This window comes from Pelmatolapia mariae, linkage group LG3_W (genome assembly GCF_036321145.2).
Source record: "Pelmatolapia mariae isolate MD_Pm_ZW linkage group LG3_W, Pm_UMD_F_2, whole genome shotgun sequence".
Classification (NCBI taxonomy): domain Eukaryota; kingdom Metazoa; phylum Chordata; class Actinopteri; order Cichliformes; family Cichlidae; genus Pelmatolapia; species Pelmatolapia mariae.
In genome coordinates, this window is record NC_086229.1 from 24,198,545 (window position 1) to 24,218,814 (window position 20,270).

Sequence of the window (20,270 nt, forward strand, 5' to 3'; positions counted from 1 at the left end):
AATATAAATGCTAAAACTGAATATATTGCATAGTGTTCCCCCCCCTCCACCATTAACAAATGGTTCAGCCCATAGCAGGACCGGCTTTTTTCTTGTTTTCAGTAGCAAGCGATGTTTATGATTGTGCCAGCGCACATTTTGAACAACACCATGGGAATTACGGATTTTACACAGGTGGTTGGTTGTTAAACTCTGGAAATGGAAGGAAGGTGAGTGTTATTAACCCTCTGTGGTCCACGGACACGCTGCACCTCCAAATCACATGACTGATGTAAGCTGACATAGCAACAAGCTGCAGCCACGCTGAGTCTCCATCTCAGCCCACACTGAAAGTTCAGACTTCAAAGTTTTTAAATTTTAATTACAGGCCAGTAAATCCAGAGTTATGATAATATATATAAGCCACGCTTTTTCCTAAATACTGTCGTAACGTTTTTGTGTGTGTGTGTGTGTTTTAAGCGTTTTCTAAGGACAGCGCGAAAAACAGTAAAGAAAGGGAAAAAAGCCACCTCTTTCCTATCGGTGGAAAAATGTACCATGTCGACCAATTAAAAAAAAAAGTCAACACGTGGGATTTGGTTGTTTAGGAAGAGGGAAAAGTTTTGGGAGTGACGGTAACTGCAGCGAGACAGAGCGAGCGAGTGAGTGAGAGAGAGAGAGAGTTTTTAGATGTGGGAGATTTGTGACGTTTAGTGTGGAGTGTATACTTAGTGTGTTGTGTTGTCTTGTGTAGCTGTTCTGTTGTGTAGTCGCTGTTTTGTGTGTCAGTGAGGGCACTAATGAATGTCACAAAGGCACGTTTGCAACGTAAACACTGTCACTAAGTAGAAAAAAGTGATACACCTCCTGTTGTCAGGCCTGCAGGTTTATCCCTGTGCTGTTCTCCTCTGACTTTTGGTGGAAAAACTTATTTTTGTTTACAAAATGTACATTTTATATTTACCCAACATGTCTGTGGTTTTTTTACGGTAAAAAATACTACTAGGATTTTAAGTTCTTTGTGTGATTTCAGATCAGTAATACTAATGCAGTATGTCAGTGAAAAAAAAACAACTAAATTCAGTTGAGCTGAAAAGAATGATACCAAACAAGTCAAGGGGAAAAAAAATAAATGAAACAATCTGAGGGTGAAATACAAACGTAAACTCAAAAGGAGTCAAAAATGGCCGGTTGTATTTCAGACCTCAGTGGGTTAATCCAACAAATCATGAAAATTTAGTTTTAAATTTTTGTTCATGACAGTGCAGATTTCTGACATTTTGTCTAATTTAAGCTGTAACAATGTGATTGATTTCTAACAAGAAACAGTGAAACTTAAGTTAGACCTCTGTTTGTAAATGAACCGCCCCATGTTGTGTAGCTTTCTGGAGTTTATACTTATTGGGCTACATATTTATTTATTATACAGGCTATACAGTACATAAGATCAAAACTCACATGTTTTATGTAACTAAAGTGTGTAATTATGTGGGCAACAGACAATAATTAAGTTATAGACTATATTTATATGAAAAACGTGTATACTTACTGCATTTGAATCATTTTAACCATATGTAACCACCTGCATATATGTTTGGGGGGGGAGGCTTTGATTTTGCCACCCCATTTGATTTCTTTGCCTACCTCATGCCACCCGAAGAAAATTTCTCTAGATCCGCCCCTGGGTTGGAGAGAAAGCCAGCTTCAGCCAGCAGTCCATGTGAATAACGCTCAGTGTGAAGAACACAGTTACTAATGTAACTTATAAGTGTATTTCACACTCTTATAAGTTTTCTTGTATCTCACTTTATGCTAAAATCCGCTCATGTTGAGTGGAAATGCCTGCTGGCTGCAACCCGATAATTAAAAAAAAAAAAAAATCTGCCTACAACAGCGCAATTTAGCGGGTGAAAAACGAACAGTTTTAACTGCTAACTAACAAACTTTTAACTAACTAACAAACTTCATGTGTAAAAACAGGTTTTACTCGTTGAGCTAAATAACTGGTGTCCGTTTACGAAGTGCTCTGTTGGAGGCTGGTGGAGCTGTGCGGCAGTTTTGAGACGGACTACTGCACTCATGCAGGAAACAGCTTCTGTATTATATATAAACCCGAGATCTGTGTGTAACAGCCGGACGAATGTAGGGCAACACACGAATCACGACTTTTGATCATCAATTGACATATTTTCATTAAGTTAGAGTGCCTGGTGCGTGAACGCGGGCTGCGTTTTTTAAACGCAAATTAGTCTGGGTTGGGCTTCCTGCTCAGCGTTTACTTCCACTTTCCTGAACTTCGTGGCTGACTGTTGCTCTTCGTCTTCGTGTAAAGCTCCGTGTTAAGGTAACAGAAGCTGTCTATAATGTTTCTTTTCTCTCTCTCGTTAACATCAGCTGTTTGTAGATTCGTTGCAGCACAAATCCGCCGCTCCATAGTTCACGGTCACGAACTCACAAAGTATGAAGAAGGGGCAAACGAGGGCGAGTACACGTTTGCGTGTATATATGTGCGCGTGTGTGCGCGTGCATGTACGTAGAAAATGGAAACAAGAGCAGCAGAGTTAGTTGATGGTCAGCAGCTGAACTCAGAGTCGTTGCTACTGTGGATCCACTTTATAATGTCTGAAGGCACCTTTTCCTGCCTCAGTTTGTGGAGGAGGCGGAGAGGAGCCGCTGCTCTACCGCTCACTGACACACTGAATGCGGCCTGAGCTCGAGCCGAGAGCCGCGGAAGAGAGTCTGAGGTCCGGATGTTATTAACACTGCGGACGGAGAGTGTACATGGAGCCACAGCGGACTCTATATAGTCATTATTTACTGGATACGTGGCTCAGATACATATTAAACAATTAGACTTAAGATTAAAAAATACTGCGTCACAAACTGTTGGCTCTGCTCCAACAGGAAGCCATTTTGACTTCTCCTGCACAACGCAGACATTATACAACTTCAATCTGTCTCAGCTGCACAAAGCAGTTAAATACAGTCACACTTTTGACTTATAGAAAAGTCACACGAAGAAACAGTTCAAACAATAAATATCGTTTTATGTACCCCTCCCCATGAGTATTAAAATACTTTAAAAATAGTATTACTTTTACAATAGTAAAGACATTGTACAATACTGCCATCTTTATTTATACAGAAATAGTCTACTCACCAGTTATTACCTTGTATCCGTACAACACAGACATAATTTGAGTCAAAGTGCAGATGTTACAAAAGACGTTCTGTTTCTCCACATTTTACAAAGGGGAAATGGAACAATTTATACCAAATATTTTTTTTAACATGTAGATATGGTACAAACAAGACCATTTAAATTCTAATCTGACTTCATTAAATGTGTTCTGCAATTTGTGTTTTAACATCATATGGAATAAAACGTAAGTAAAACAAAGCCAACACAGCTTTTAAATACCTCCACGCTGTTTGAAAAGAGATTTGGGAATTTCTGAGGAGAGGAGCCGGTGCTCTCTCGGTCACTGATGCACTAAATGCAGGCATTGGATAGACTCTGAGATCCCGGTGCACTGTAAAATCTAATTAGTTCCCAGAACTCAAAAAAATTATGGAAACTCGTTGCCTCAAAAAAATTGAGTAAAGCTTAGCTAAAAATGACTAAGTTAGGACAACGTATTTATTTTGAGTATTCTGTACAAGCTCATTTGTTCCCAGAACTCAAAAAAATTGGATCAAGTTTACGTAAGATGACCAAGTTAGGGCAACTTACTCATTTTGAGTACACCCTACTCAAAATGTACACAGCCGTGTTAGTTCCCAGAACTCAAAAAAATTATGGAAACTCGTTGCCTCAAAAAAACTAAGTAAAGCTTACTTAGGATGACTGTTAGGACAACTTATACATTGCAAGTCTGCAGTATTAAGAATAACTTGATATTTCTGACTTTCTGACAATACTAATTGTTTACCTACTGACAAACATTTCAAGTTCAACTAAATGAAAAAACAATTTGTGGTACCATGAATATCATTAAAAATAATTAACAACACTTTTGTAATGATGTTAAAATGAGCACAACTTTTATTTTCAAACACAACAAAGTACAACAGCCAACATACTGGACACTGTTCTGCTGAATAAAAATGATATTGCCATCACTGTTATAATCTTAAAACGAAACAAAGTCTTAGATGTAATTATTCTGAAAATAAGTTTAGGCCTACCACAAGTTTGTTTTGTACTTACATTATTTATATAATCAACATAAAATATTTATTGTTCTGTCACAAGTGCAGTCTCTAATTTAAACAACACATTCGTTTTTCATTCCAACACAGGAGCTGGATTGTTGTAATATTTTAAGGATGGCTTGTTTCCAGTCCAGGCATTACTGCCTGAATGACTATCATGGATCGAGGTGATCCAAATGTAAGTGCAGAAGAAAGTCTTTAACTTCCCTTAAGTACAGTGGCAGTGGATGTGGGTTGGAGATGCAATGAGCTTGAACCTGCAGGCGACCATCTTCACTGACCACACCATCTGTGACGGGGGACTCATCTCTCCTGGTGTCCTGCAAGCAAACAATCATATTTTTTGGAACATGAACTTAATTGCTTTCTTAAAACATTTTTTTCTGCATTTGGTATAAAACAGACTCCAATTTAGACAATCTCAGGCTCCCTCCCCGCCGGAGAGGTGACATTCAATGTCCCAAATTGTCAGTCTGGATAGCAACACACAATATTGTCATGAAAGAATAATTTTAAAAAGGGCTATGCAAACATGGGCAATAACTTTCATTCTAATGATGTGCAAAATGATTTGGGCACAAAACAAATTTTGCTGTTAGAAAACTTGCAGACTTCACTATATACAGTGTAGACCCTCTAAACTAAGTTTGGGGGATGTGATCCTTCAAGAAATGCAGACCAAACTGTTGTTGTTTGTTTACTTACACAGCATGTCTTGTAGAATTAACTGGAGTCACAGCAACAGCACAGTGCAGTCATATCTCAAGTCTAATAACAGAAGACAGGAAAAGATCAGTAAAGAAACAACTTCCCCAAACCAAAGCACAAACAAAACAATAAGTAAAACAGGCTGATCTAAAGTATGATTAAAGTTCAGCCTGATTAATATAAATGTCACTGACAGTTGCTAATATATTGGAAAACCAAAATACTTACCACTGAGTTGATGTCTTTCTGTCCAACAGCAGGAGTGCTGGTCCCGAGCCTCAAAGACAGTAAGAAGCAAGCAGAGCGAGAAAAAACAGAACATTTTTCAGAAACTGATTTGATCCTTAATGTCTGTGCAATCATTGTAACATGGAGTTCGCTTATGTTGTTAAATAAAGGCTAGATTTGACATTAATAGATGCCACAGATGTTCTAAAGCTGCCACAAAGCATGAAAAAATAGAAGTCTCCGAAAACGTCGGAGCATTTTTGCAAATATGTGATGTCTTGATAAATCGAGCAGATATTTGAAATTCACACAGCTACATTCTCGCCTGAAAATATCTTAAAAGTTTATTTTGTGACCCAGAAAAAGTAATACGTTTTTCAGCAGTGCTCCTCCGCCATTGCCGCGCTTACAAGTGCGCACAGGGTCCGACAACCGTGGCCGACAAATGCGATCCTCTTTTTCACCAGACTACCCTTTCTGGGTCACAAAATAACCTTTTAAGATATTTTCAGGCGAGAATGTAGCTGAGTAATGCTCAAATATCTACTTAATTTATCAAAATATCACATATTTGCAAAAGTGCTTCCACGTTTTCGGAGAGCTCCGTTATCCACCCCCCACACCCACCCCACCCCTAACGGCTGCACCTCCCAAAGAATTTTGTCTGGGCTCTTATCTCACTTATTTATTTCAAACAATCAACAAAAAAATTCACCGACATAGTTTTATGTAAGGTTTTTAAGGCTGTGGTGTTAATTTTTAAGTAACATGAGCACAGCGGCAGCAGCAACGCTAGGCTAACACTAACTAGCTAGCAAGATTATAAACCTGGTGCTAAACTAAGAGAAGCCACAAAATCAGTTTGTGACAGGGGATTTCTTTAGATCACCCTGCCGTTCTTCAGTTGAGACGTCTGAGTTCAGAAAACACACAAACACTGCAGAAGTTTTTCACTCGCGAGGGGCAGTCATGGAACGCACGACCTGCGAACCGCGACTGTCCGCGACCTTTATTTATACAAGATTGTCTGTGTGTGTGTGTGTGTTGTGTGTGTGTGTCACATAGATAACATCACTTCAGTAGCGGGACTTCCCCTTTTCTACATCTGTATGTTCTCGTAAAAGCGCTGAGCTTGGTTTTCTTCTACATCTAAATGTTCAGCACAACAGGATGCGGTTAGTATCTGCAGAGGTTTAGCACACAGGTTACTAGGCAAAAGGTCGTGTAGAAATATGCTTAACTGATAAATATAAAGAATACATTTCATGTAACTGATCAAAACATAATTATCTTCTGACATCCGGCCCTGTTTATCAGAGAAATGAAATGTACAATTTATCAGTGAGTAACTACTTGTTTTTCACATTTTCAGTTACTACATCATTAGTTACATTTCATCTTCATGAAACCAATAGGAAAGGAAACCTTATGATCTTCAATGATTCCAGTACATTTGCATATGCTGTGAATGACAAACTTATCATCTGTGAAATTGCAACTTTTAAACAAGGAATAACTCGAATAAATGAAAAAATAAAAACAAAAAGATAAAAAACTCAGCATTAATGCTCGGCATGTGTGAGTAGATGTAACAGTCTTTCTCTGCGGTTCTGTGTCAGGCACTTTACATCCAAGGATGGATGTAATCTTATGTCATGTCCATTAGGCGTAAGTTGTCGTACGTCCATCTTCTCTTTTCGCCTCGTGGCTCGGCTGCTGTTGGCATCAGCTGGGATCCTGTAAGGGTGAGCTTTTGTAGTCAAGGTAACCAGGAGGCTTCCCCTTCACATTGTTGCACATAGGTCCATCACACCTGCACCTGGCTGCCCTAGAGTTGATCGGATGGAGAGTGGAGTGCGGGCTTACCCTGCGGGGGCCCAATCGCACTGCCCCCCCTCACCCCCGAAGCAACCAAACGTAGGTGAGGCCTTCCTAATGTGCTTCCTCCTTAGTGATGGGGCTCCCCGGGACCTCAACCTTTTTGCAGTGGCTCTGATGTATCCAGGAGGGTCTCTCTGCAATTTTACAGGCTGTGGGTGTTGTCAATAACACTTGGTGTGGACCCTCCCATCGGGGCATACTCCAATTTTTCCTCTGGAGCACCCGTAATAGGATCCAATCGCCTGGTTTCAACCTGCAAGAGACTGGAGAAGACTCGTACGGCAGTTTACTGTTCAAAACAATATCCTTATTTTCTAGTAATTTTCCCATCCATTCTGCCAGATTTGTTTCTCTGACAGACTTGTCTAAAGGTTCACTTGTCACCGGTAGTGGAAAAGGTCTCCCATGAACAACCTCAAAAGGTGTAAGTTTTTGAGAGCCTTGTGTTAATCTCATCCACATTTTTACTAGGCCTATGCATTCAGGCCATGGTCTTCCTGTTTCTGCCATGCATTTTCTGAGTCTCTGTTTTATCGTGCCGTTAGTTCTCTCTACTAACCCTGCACTTTGTGGGTGATAAGCACAATGGTTTTTTATGCTGAATCCTAGTGCTTCAGAGACTTTACTAATCACATCATTGACAAAATGTGTTCCATTATCTGATCTTATCAAAGCGGGAATTCCATAGGTGGGAATGAAATGATTGCATAGACATTTTGCAACTGAGATTGCATCTGCTTTCTTCACTGGATAAATCTCTGGCCATTTTGAGAATACGTCTATAATCACTAGAGCGTATTTTGAGCCTTGACTTTCATTTAGTTCAATAAAGTCCATGTGGATGGTGTGAAATGGATGAGGTGGAGTGGGAAAATGTCCTCTTTTTGTCCTCAAATTGCCTTGTGAATTGTGTTTCTGACAGATCATGCATGTCCTCACAAATTCCTTTGCTGAAGTTTCAAAATTCAGAGTATAGAAATGTGTGTTTAGGACTTGGACCATTCCCCCCGTCGAAACATGTGTCACCCCATGGGTCACCAATGCTGCTGTCCTGTGTAGGGACTTTGGGAGTATTGGTTTACCTTCACAAGTCATCAAATCATTTTCCAGTTGAGCTCCACACTTTAACCATTTCTTTTGTTCTGTAGTTGGTGCGGCTTTTTGTTCATCTCTAAGTACATCAAGTGGTATTTGCATAGAGGATGCAGACATTAACGTGTCTACAGTTTGTTGTGCGGCTAACTTTGCTGCTTGATCTGCAAAGTTATTGCCTTGAGTTATTTCTGATGTATCTCTCTGATGCGCAGCACATTTGCATAACGCTAACCTTTTTGGCAATGTTATCACTTCCAACAGTGCTTTCAGAAGATTTCCATGTTTCACTGGGTTACCAGTAGAGGTAATCATTCCTCTGTTCTGCCAAATTTTAGCAAAATGGTGCACTGCTGAGAAAACATACTGGCTGTCAGTGTGGATATTTATGTCTTGGCCTGCGTGCAATTCACATGCACGTATCACTGCTGTTAGTTCTGCACTCTGTGCAGAATGAGAGGATGTTAGCGGTTTCGCTTCTACGACTCTATCTGCTGTAGTTACTGCGTAACCTACACAGTTTTGTCCTAGGCTATTTTTAGACGCTGAGCCGTCTACAAAAATGTCAGTGAAACCAGCTTGTGGTGTGCTGTAGATGTCAGCTCGTGGCTTTGTCTCCTCATCTAACTTTGTCATACAGCAGTGTGGATAACCTTCGTCGGGTGAGGCCAAAAGTGTGCCAGGGTTCAATTGACCACACTTCTCGATACTGATGTGTGATTGTGACAACAAGATTCCAACATACGACAGTTGCCTTGCATGTGTGAGGTAGGACAAATTGGCTTGGAGTAGGATTGAAGTCACTGCATGGGGTACTTTGATAATCAAAGTATGCCCTAAAACAATGTCAGCTGACTTTTTTACTGCTTCTGCTGCAGCTGCACAGGCTTGCACACACGTAGGCAGGCCTGAAGCAACAGAGTCCAATTTACAGGAGTAAAATGCAAGCGGACGTTGTTTTTCTCCAAATGCCTGTGTTAGCACGGCTTTCATGTAACCGGCACCTCCATCTACATGCAAGTAGAAAGGCTTATCATAGTCCGGCAAAGCCAAAACTGTATTTGTCTGTAATACCAGTTTCAAGTTACTGAATGCTTCCTCTGCTGCTGGAGTCCATTGTATTTTGTCTTTCAGTCCTAAATTCCTGCCATAGATCATGCTTTGCAGGGGTTCTACCAGTGAAGCGTACTCCGGTATCCAGCTTCTACTGAAATTGCAAAGCCCTAGAAAACTCATCATTTGCTGTTTTGTGAGAGGTTTTGGAGCGTTCTGTACTGCCAGTTTCCTGCTGTCTAACAGTTTCTTCCCCTCTCCTGTGAGTGTGTGCCCTAAGTATGTAACTTTGGGACTCCACAATTGGAGTTTGTGTTGTGACACCTTGTGTCCATGCTCAGCTAAATGATGTAGTACTGCCATTGTGTTAGCTTTACAGTCATTCTGTGTGTTGCCTGTAATCAGAATGTCGTCCACATACAAGAGAAACTGCCCTGGTGCGGGCAATGTACAGAGTGACATAGATTTCTTTAACGCCTCTGCATACAAAGTTGGGCTGTTTTGAAAACCCTGTGGGAGTCTCGTGTACGTGTATTTCTGGCCATTAAATGTGAATCCAAAAAGGTTTTGTGACTCTGGATGTAATGGCACAGAAAAGAATGCATTTGACAGGTCTATGACTGAAAACCACTGTTCTTTAGGTGTCACTTGGTTCAAGATTGTGTGTGGGTTTGCCACTACGGGTGGGATTTGCTCCGTCACTTCGTTTATTGCTCTGAGATCATGCACTAAACGGTATTTTCCCGTGCTTGCTTTCTTTACTGGGAAAATAGGTGTGTTGCAAGTTACTTTGTCTGTTTTCACTAGAATGCCAGCTCTCTCCATGTCTGCAATTACCGGTTTGATACCTGCTTTTGCTTCTGTTGTCAGGGGATACTGTGGTTTAAGTGGTCTGTACGTAGAAGTTGTTTTTACCACAACAAGGTCAGCACCTTTGATTAGTCCAACATCAGTTGGACCTGTTGACCACAGCTTTTCAGGCAACTGCTTTAATTCTGGGAGGAGCTCTAGTGAGAGTAAGTGTCATTCATTATTGGTGTCAGACATGTGAGTATCTGCACAGTCAGATAGATGAGTTGCTGGCTGTGTCGTGAGCACCCACCCTAATGTGTACCTCATACATCCTGTTCTACGGCCCTGAAGCCACCCTTCATGTGTTTCTTCAGTTTTTTCATATCTGTCTCCTTCAACTTGAGTCAGGACGTGACCTAACTCCCTCCATTCTGTGGTTTCATTTCGTGCTACAGACACATGTGGTTTTGGCATTCTATTCATTTCCTGCACTCTTCCTGTCTGTATCACTGAGCACACAGCATTGCCACTTTTAGTTACATAAAGGTGCTGCAATGTAAGCTTCTGTGGGCCTAATCTGTGAATTTGTGTGTCATACGAAGGATCTGGGCCTGGGCTTTGTTTAAATCTTAGAGTATTGTGATACTCATCAAAAGCAAGTGGTCGGGAGTCTGGTGGCAAATACTTCTCAGCCAATCTCTGTAGAGGCTCTAATGGTGGAAGGTCTAGAGTCCAATAGTAGTGGGGCACTCCTTCTCCCTCACTGCTATAATTAATTTGTCCCTCCTCTTCTGCCTCTTCATAGTTTAACATCAATTCTGCGTGCATGCCTTGTGCTCCTGGCACTACACCAATTTTTAGTTTCCCCATGCTGTCTCTCCCTAGGAGGTTGACTGGACAGGATGGATCATATATACATTGATTTTTACAGCTCCTGCCACTTTCTTTGTGCACTAGCAGTAGGCCTTCTGTTAGAGATTTTACACTAGTGTGACCTGATGCAGACTTAACTGTCAGGGAGTCTTTTGAAAATTTTAGGTTTTTAGGTTTCTGATTTAGCACGGTTTTGCATGCACCTGTGTCACATAACATAGTCATGGGTTGGCCATTTACATGAATTTTAAGTATGGGTTTGTCTTCTAACAGTGTGACTAGTTCATACACATTAAACACTTCTGTGTCATCCTGTTTTTCCTCACTCCCTTTTTCTCTGTCTAGTCAATCTTCATTTCTACCTACTCTGTCTTTTCCTGATCTACATTTTCTAGCAATGTGTCCTTCCACACTGCCAACAGGTGTTGTCTCTTTCCCTGTCGAAACGTTCTGATCGGTTATTTCCTCTGCCTCTATAACCTCCTCTGCCCCTTCCTCTGTTTCCTCTCGTACGTCCTTGCATCTGTCTTCCTGAAAATGCAATAAATCCTGTCTCTGGATCTACTGTGAAAGTGCCTACATTCTCATTTTTCTTTTTTATAACACGGACAGCATGCTCTGCATATTGCAGTGCTTCGGGCAGTGATCCTGTGTTCATAGTCACCCAGTGTTTTTCTACATGTGACTTCACTGGTGCTAGGAGGCCATTTAAAAAGGCATTCTTAAGTTGTTGTTGATATGGGGTCTCTGGAGCCTCCTCATAATCTAGTCCTGAATGTTGTCTAAAAACTGGACGCAGGCGGTCCAGAAAATCAGAAGCTGTTTCGGCTTCTTTTTGTTTCACCTCTCCTATTTTTCCATAGTCAGCCCTCGGGGCCAACTGTACTCTAATTCTCTCATATAAATTTGTTAGGGCATTGACTAGGTCTGTGCTTCCTGGTGCGTATGCTACACCCACGGCGTTTGAGCCGGTAAAATCTCCTCTAACTGTTCCTATCTTTAATCCTAATAAATCTTGCACGACTTGAAGCATTTCATGACCGTTTAAATACCATTGCCTTCTGATCAGTTCTACAGCATCCCTCCATGGTATAAAACCTTCATTCAGTGGAGGAACATCTTTCAGGACATTTTGTCTGTCTTTTTGTGACCATGGACGAAAAATATGTATGTTTGGGCGGTCATCTTGCTCTTCTTCTCCTTCTGGCCCTATTATTAGGCCAAATCTGGGATTAGCTACTGCTACCATTGGATAAATACCAGTGGCTGGTGGGTCGACTGCGTCTCCCCAGAGGTCGGTCCCAGTGGGATCACGACCTATCTCTTCTTGTGGGCTATTTTTGAGTGAGAGTTTGTTTAGCATTGTCTGTGCTTTTACATAAGGATGATGATGTGTGTGCGACCTAGTTCAGCCTGATATGGGTGAGTGTACAGTGAGTGGTGCTGCAGCTGTGGCTGCAGAAGTGGGTGACGCCGCAGCTGTGGCTGCAGCAGTGGGTGGTGGTGGTGCATATGGTGGTGGATTCATACTCATATTGCGAGCACCGCACGGTGTCTCGTCTTCTGGTTTTATTAAACTTGCGGTTAAGTTCTGTTTTTCTGACTTCTTATCTTTTTTCTCTTGTTTTTTCTTTTTATTCTCCTCTCGTCTAGCTGCTTCTTCTTTCCAGGCCTGGAAATATTGTGATTCTTGTGAGCGTTTTCCTTTCTTTTTTAAGTTTTTTGTTTCTGCTATTTCCTTCAAAAGAGCTTCTTTCAGCTGTGTTAGTGCTGAGGGGCTACATTTCCCTTCCCAAGTGGGACATTTTGTTTTCTTAGGATTTCTCCATCTACAAGCACTGATTTGTCCGGCGCCTGGACATTTCTTTTCTAACCACTGCTCGTCAGCAGTGAGTTTTGTGGGTTGATTCCCCATTGTTACAACACAACTGCAGAGCTTTCTCTGGTATGAGACTCAGAAGTGGTTGCTGACACGCCCTTCTACTCCGGGACTACTTCCACGGAGCGATGTCAGTTTTACGGGACAGAACCCAACCTATTTCTTCGTCACCAGTACTTCAGCGTCTTACAGCAAATAAAACAACAATAACAACTGGAGGCAACTCAGCAGCGTATTGTGCTGTAAAATTAGTTTACCTCCAAAACACATACACAAAACACATATACATACACACAGATAGACATTTGCGCGCTAATTTGTCACGAAGTAATTCCGGCTACTTCTGAAACCAGTCTAAATATAATTTATTACGAGGTAATTCCGGCTACCTCTAAAACCAGCCTAAATTTAGTTCCTTCCGGCGAACTCAACCTATTTCACGTGTTTTTCCGAAGTAATTCCGGCTACTTCCAACCTTTGCGCATTTCCTGAAGTAATTCCGGCTACTTCTAACCTATTTTGCGCATTCTTCTAAACCCTTCCGGCGGTTTAAAACCAAAAAGTGTTTTCTCACCCTCAGTCGTCTTTTGCTGGTTGGTCAGGTCATCTGGCTGGACCCCAATGCCGTGGACCAGGCCCGGCCTGGATACGAATTTACGCCCAGGGCTTTCACCTCTACCTAGAGAGGGCTGTCGACAGACTTCGGTTCTGGCTTTTCCACGACGTCAGGATGCAGCAATCAGACCTTATTGGAGTCACAGAAACGTGTCTGGTGTTTCCATCTCTAGGCTCGAAGGACCAATTTAAATGACAGGGGATTTCTTTAGATCACCCTGCCGTTCTTCAGTTGAGACGTCTGAGTTCAGAAAACACACAAACACTGCAGAAGTTTTTCACTCGCGAGGGGCAGTCATGGAACGCACGACCTGCGAACCGCGACTGTCCGCGACCTTTATTTATACAAGATTGTCTGTGTGTGTGTGTGTGTTGTGTGTGTGTGTCACATAGATAACATCACTTCAGTAGCGGGACTTCCCCTTTTCTACATCTGTATGTTCTCGTAAAAGCGCTGAGCTTGGTTTTCTTCTACATCTAAATGTTCAGCACAACAGGATGCGGTTAGTATCTGCAGAGGTTTAGCACACAGGTTACTAGGCAAAAGGTCGTGTAGAAATATGCTTAACTGATAAATATAAAGAATACATTTCATGTAACTGATCAAAACATAATTATCTTCTGACAGTTTGAATAAGAGTAAACATTTACTCACCAAGTCAGTAAAGATCCACAGCAATGACAACAATAATATCTCCAGGTTTGCTCAATATATTCCATAACAAATGCTGGCGCCATGAACATGCGGACTGATCCGGGAGGGAGGAGAACGGCAGTCACGCGGGATTTTCAAAACACATCTTTCATCCTTCCGCCTTGAGAAGCAAAACTTCCAGCTTTCTTAGTTTTTCTAAGTTAGGACAACTCAAATTAATCGAGTTTATCAGCATTTTTGCATAAAAAGTACTGGTAACTTATTTAAATTGAGTTCTAATAACAAATTGATAAAACTTGAGTTCAGCCTATTCAATATTTTTAATTAAACACAATATTACATTTTACAGTGTGTTATTAACACTGCGGGCAGAGGCATACATGGATTATATCATTATTATTATTATTATTATTATATATTATAAAGTCATTATTTATTATATATGTCTCTTAGATACAGATTCAATATGCAGACCTTTGATTAAAAATACTGCGTCACAAACTGTTGGCTCTGCTCCAACAGGAAGTCATGTGGACTACACCCACACAGAGGAGTCATGTTACACTGTGTATCAGATACTGTGTGGTCGTGTCCCGAGTTCCTGCCAGACATGGTAGAAAAATAAAATACAGGGACTTCTGCCCTCCTGTGTCCTCACGTTTTGTTGTGTTCAGTTTTCTTTAATACAGACATACAGACATATTTGTCTCTGAAGTTAAACATTCACTTACATTCGTTGTAATGTTGCATTTTACCGTTCAGGAGTTTGCTGACATGTGAGAGAGCTTATATTGTTGTGATGGTTGTTCTTCTGTCACTGAAGTCAACAGTTGGACTGTATCCGCGACGTGTTAGGGGACGGTTACCACGTACCTATGATGTAGTTTTTCCCCACTTGAACCGGCCAGAGTTATTATATTTACAGCTTATTTACAATTTAGGTTATTTAGGTAAGTTATTTACCAGTTGCACTTTTAATTTAATTTAATAGAAAACACATGTTAGAACAGTTGAAACTTTGATTATTATTTTCGTTAAATGACTAAAGTATTTTGAAAATATGATTAATGTTACAATTGTAAACATAATAATAATTTGTATAATTATGTTACTTTATTTATATAGTTGCACTTTCCAAATAATTGATACTAACTTCTATCTATACACAAAAATAATTTTGGGGGAAAAACTGCAGCTGTTACAGATGCTATTCTATCTTTCTGTTTCTGAGACCAAGGTACTTTGAAGCTGACAAATTAAATGAAAAAAAACAAAAAACAAAACAAAAAACTCTTATTGTGAAAACCCATCTCCTCCCCGCTCTTTAGTGGAAACTTTGACTAGTTCCAGGGAAACCGATCCCTGTGACGAAACTGTTCAGTATCAAGCTTGTTGTTGGTGTCTCTGTGAAGAAACTGTAAGTTTGCTTTCTTTCCTCCTTTAACAGTTTGACTGTTTGTTTCTGTGATGTTTGGACCTGATGTTCAGCTCTTATTCACAAACTTTGATCACTCTTCTGTTTAAAGACAAAACCACATGATTATACATTATTGATTGACAGTGATGTCATTTGTAATGTTGGATTGTAGTCAGGTTAAGTTTGTATTTCCTTCATGGTAGGGCTGTTCGACAAAAACATCTACCGCCTTATTTTACCAAATTCTTTGTTTTGTGGTGTCGCCAAATAAACTGTTTACGGCAATATTTTTTCATGGTTTCGATGGTCACTGTAGTGGATATATTAATTTCTTAAAGTTCTCTCTTTCTCTTATATTTAGTATAACCACATTATGGACGGGCAAGCGCCTGTTTTTATGCGTTGTCGTTAGCAACAGCGACGGTAAAACCATCGCATGTCCGCTTGTTTATTTTCCACATAAACCTTTCACAATAAAGCTCAAGATCCTGTTGAGACTTCAAAATAAACTGAATCACGTGAAAGAGTATGCAGAGTATTTTTGGATGAGAGGCAAAAAAGAGCCGTCAGGTGCAACAAAAACAAACCTTAGACTCAAACGTTAGAACAGGCTTTTCCCCGCAGCACGCCGTGTAATAAATACTCACAAAGGAAACGGCGGCCGTTACAAATTATGTAACGTTTCATGCATCGGATAAAACACTTGCCTCCAGGTACACGACGCCCAGCTGGAAAAACTTCTGCTGTCCGAGATTCACAAAATTTACAGATCGGGACATGAGATTTTGGTCATATCACACAGCCCTGCTTGACAGATCACTGAAATCACATCTGTTACTGATTTGATCAATATCAAATAATGTGTGTCCTTAAAGAGTCACTGGTCCCATTATTGCTCTAATAATTTTAAAGTCCATAAAACATTAAATAACATGTTGTTACTAGGGGTGGGCGATATAAACGATATACGATAGAAACGATATAAATTTGGCCAACGATAGAGATTTTAACTATACCGCTCTATTGCGATAGCGCATGTTGATGATGTCATCAAGCTGCGCCTGTTTTGGTCGAAAGCATCGCAGTGGCTACAACCGTTATCATCTGCAAATTATGGCAGGCGACAGTCACAGCAAAGAGATGAAGCACTTTTGAAATATGGGGAAAGCCAAAAACTGCACTTCCTCCACTTCCGTAACATTGATTCATTAATGTTGAATTCTCTCGCAGCTGTTCTATTCCCATGTTGCTGCAGTATATTAATGAATAACCTCGTATTGTGGATGAATAATCTCAGTTGTTCTCCTGACTGAAGTTTGGCCCGTGTATAGCATCCTGCTATGCGATTGCATTTGTCCCTAACCACCTGAATCCCTCACGTTAACTTTTATCGAGTGGAAAAAAAAGTTAGCGTTCATCCCCCAGCTTCACTGTGCTAATGTTATGCTAACATAGCTGTGTCGCTAGCAATCACGTAGCACAACATTATATACCAGGTAGTCCAACTTCAGTAACCCTGCAAACACCACTGCTGTTTAGTTTCCTGTCTTCATTTATGTTGGAAGTGGTAGCAGAGCTGTACGTTTTAATTAGTTTCAAAAATCTCTCAGTCAGAACATGGTATGTCATGTTTAGGTGGAAACTAGCAAGCTAACTTCCTGTTAACTTCTAACTCTGTTAAATTTAATAAATTCTGTTTTCATGGATGCATGGATGTTAAACTTAACTGTTAAACCTGGTAAAGCAGCAACGCTGATGATTTTATTAAAGATGGAAGAATTTAGACTGTTTTTAACTCTCAGTGTTCGTTTCACTTTAGGACCTGAAGCGGACGGAGTTTTGGACCCAGATTACTCCGCGAAGCTCCTCACCACGGCAGCCATAATGCTCTGACATCAAACATTTTTTTAACAGATTTCTGCACGCCAAAATCGGTTCAAGGTCAGTAAGCACAACCAGCTTTTTTCAAGGCTCCCAAAGCGCTTTACAATGCCATTATTGATTCACGCTCACATTCATACACTGGTGGAGGCAAGCTACGGTTGTAGCCACAGCTGCCCTGGGGCAGACTGACAGAGGCGAGGCGCCATCGGCCCCTCTGGCCAACACCAGTAGGCGGTAGGGTAAAGTGTCTTGCCCAAGGACACAACGACCAGGACAGAAAGGCCAGGACAGAAAGGCCGGGGATCGAACCGGCGACCTTCCGGTTACAGGTGCGCTTCCCAACCCCTCTACCTCTCAGACTGACTGAAGATGATGATGGAGGAAGAGGAGGACAGAGCAGAGTCTGCAGGATCCAGCTGTCCGTCTGTGAGGAGTGACCGGTCCAAAGGTCTACCTCCAGACTTCAGTGGTGAACCTGGACCAACGAGGTCAGAGAGCTGAACCCACTGAGTTAACAGAAATAATTCTGCACTGACATTATAATCAGTGTTGATTCTGGTTGATTTTCTGACTGTGTTTGTGAGCTGAGAGGAAATGAAAATGAATTTGTAACAAAAATCAGTTTTGTCCAGTTTTCCTGTAAAAAGCTGAACTCTAATCTAAGAGGATGTTACTGACAGGAAACAGCTGCATTATCTGCAGTCTGTGTGATCACAGCTGCTTCAATCATGTTTGTGTCTGCAGGGGTCAGAGGTCACAGTCTGCAGGGTCCAGCTGTCCGTCTGTGAGGAGCGACTGGTCCAAAGGTCGACCTCCACACCTCAGTTGTGAACCTGGACCAACGAGGTCAGAGAGCTGTGATGACTCCTTTACATGTTTGTGTTTCCTGGATAAATCTGACCTGAAACATCCTCAGATTGTTACAAAGATTCATTAAAAAGAAAACAATGAAAGAGAAAAGATCCAAATGTTCGACTTGGACATTTGCTGTTTGAGGACAGTGATGCTCATATCTGTGGGGAAAGTGTGACCTGAGTGGGTTCATGTTTGTCTTTAAAGAGCTGCTATGATTCTCTTTGTGTCTGATCTGTTAAACAGTCTGAGAGGTCACACAGAGACCCAGCAGCTAAAGCCTGGATCATACTGGCTGCTGTTACTCCATCAGGACAACACTGAACCACAGTGCTGTTCATGGAAATCAATTAGTGCAACTTTACACTGTATTACCAAAAGTACTGACTCATCTGCCTTCACACACATGTAAACTTGAGTGACATCATATTCTGAATCCACAGCATTTAATATGATGTCAGCCAAGAGTTCAACATTTCACAGGTTTAAAAATGTTCTAAAAAGGTTTTTTCACAGGTTTAAAAGTGTTTATGGGAATTTTTAACGGTTCTTTCAGAAGCACATACGTGAGGTTAGACACAGGGAAGCAGCAACACTGACTGAACACAGCTTTTAGAGGCTAAATTCACATTTTAATAATGAAAGTGGCTTCATGTGTGTGTGTGTGTGTGTGTGTGTGTGTCCATGGTTCCTCCACAGAGTGGACCAGCAGAGCTCAGAGGTTCCCAGTGGTCAGTCTGCCCAGCAGCATCAAACACAGCTGGTCTCCATATTTATGGTCTGTACATGTACAACTTTTATTATTAATATTAATAATAATGCATTTGTTTATAACTCCCTTTCAGAACACCAAGGACTCTGTGGACTAAATGACCAAAAGAAAACAAACTTTGAAATCAGACGGTGCAATTGTGATCACAGGGAAACGTTTTAAACATCGAGGCTTTAAACAAAAACCAAAGTGAAACAGTTTGTAGTCGAGATCAGTGGGAATGAAGCTGAATAACTGTTTCTACAATAAGTTTGTCAATGACAAATATGATGGAAATTAGCAGCATTAGCACTTACTAATGATGTGACTTGACACTGGGCTGTATTGACACGGCCACATTAGGTGGAACTCAACTGTAATGGAAACCAGTGGATCCAGTCCAGTGGTGGCGACCTGTGGTGAGTCGATCTGAGCAGCTACTAATGGAAACGGGGCCATAGATGTGTTTGTGCTTAATAACAATGAATCACAGGATTTTTAAGTGTGGATTTAAAGTGTGCAGTTCAGGGTGTGTTACTAAAACTGTGGTTTGCTCACTTTCCAAAGACCAGCCCCCATAAAAAGCAGCCAAACAGCTTCTAAGAGTTACACACCCACACATATCTGTCAAGTTAACTCTGGTCTAACACACTTGGATGTAGCTTGAAGAATGTTCCTGTACGAGGACTGAAAATGATTTAAAAAGCAGCCAAAGAACAACTTTGACACACCTTCATAAAGCCTGCAGAGTAAAAGAAAAACTAGCTGAAAGTCTGATTGCTCTTATGAAAAGTACAGAGAAATTATGGGTCACTCAACACTTGTGCACAATATAAGAGTTTAAATAAATCTAAAGAATAACTCAAAATCCTACAGTAACACTGAAAAAATTATCTACAGCTAACTATCCAAGTGGATTTGTTTCAGACAGCTCCATCTCCTGATGGTGACAGATGTACCCTTAGGTCCCTCCTCCATTCAGAGACTTTTTTTCCTTTTTCCCTTTCCCTTTTCACATAAATGGCCTCCTTGACTCCGCCCTCAAACCAGCGTTCACATTTACTCAGGACCTTCTTGATGTGCTGATCTTCTGCTTCCCTGGCTGCTGTGTCTGTGGGGATGGTGTTCGTTCTGTGTTGTAGCGTCCTGATCACGTCCAGTTTGTGCTCCAGTGGATGATGAGAGTCAAACTTTAAACACTGATCTGTATGTGTAAACAGAGTGAACCTTTAAGACTAGTTGGCTGTACGATCAGCTCAGTCACCTGTAACATCTCCAAGTTTCTGGCTTCAATCCTCAACCTGTTGATAGTTCAGCTCTGAACACCAGTGAAATGTTTCTCCCACTGAAATCACTGCATTCATATGAACAGAATCAATGTTTTGGGATCATGGAG

The 20,270-nt window shown here is 41.1% G+C and overlaps 1 protein-coding gene across 1 annotated transcript in view; it reads left to right on the forward strand.

Moving 5' to 3' along the window:
- The first annotated feature begins 2,234 nt into the window (after positions 1-2,234).
- Positions 2,235-20,270, forward strand: part of LOC134624293 (NACHT, LRR and PYD domains-containing protein 12-like) — a 521,298-nt gene continuing 503,262 nt past the window's right edge. Inside the window, exons 1-3 of the mRNA XM_063469262.1 lie at positions 2,235-2,323; positions 17,207-17,759; positions 18,016-18,117. Coding sequence (XP_063325332.1) covers positions 17,641-17,759; positions 18,016-18,117 — 221 coding nt within the window. The 5' untranslated portion in view covers positions 2,235-2,323; positions 17,207-17,640. The remainder of the gene's footprint in view (positions 2,324-17,206; positions 17,760-18,015; positions 18,118-20,270) is intronic.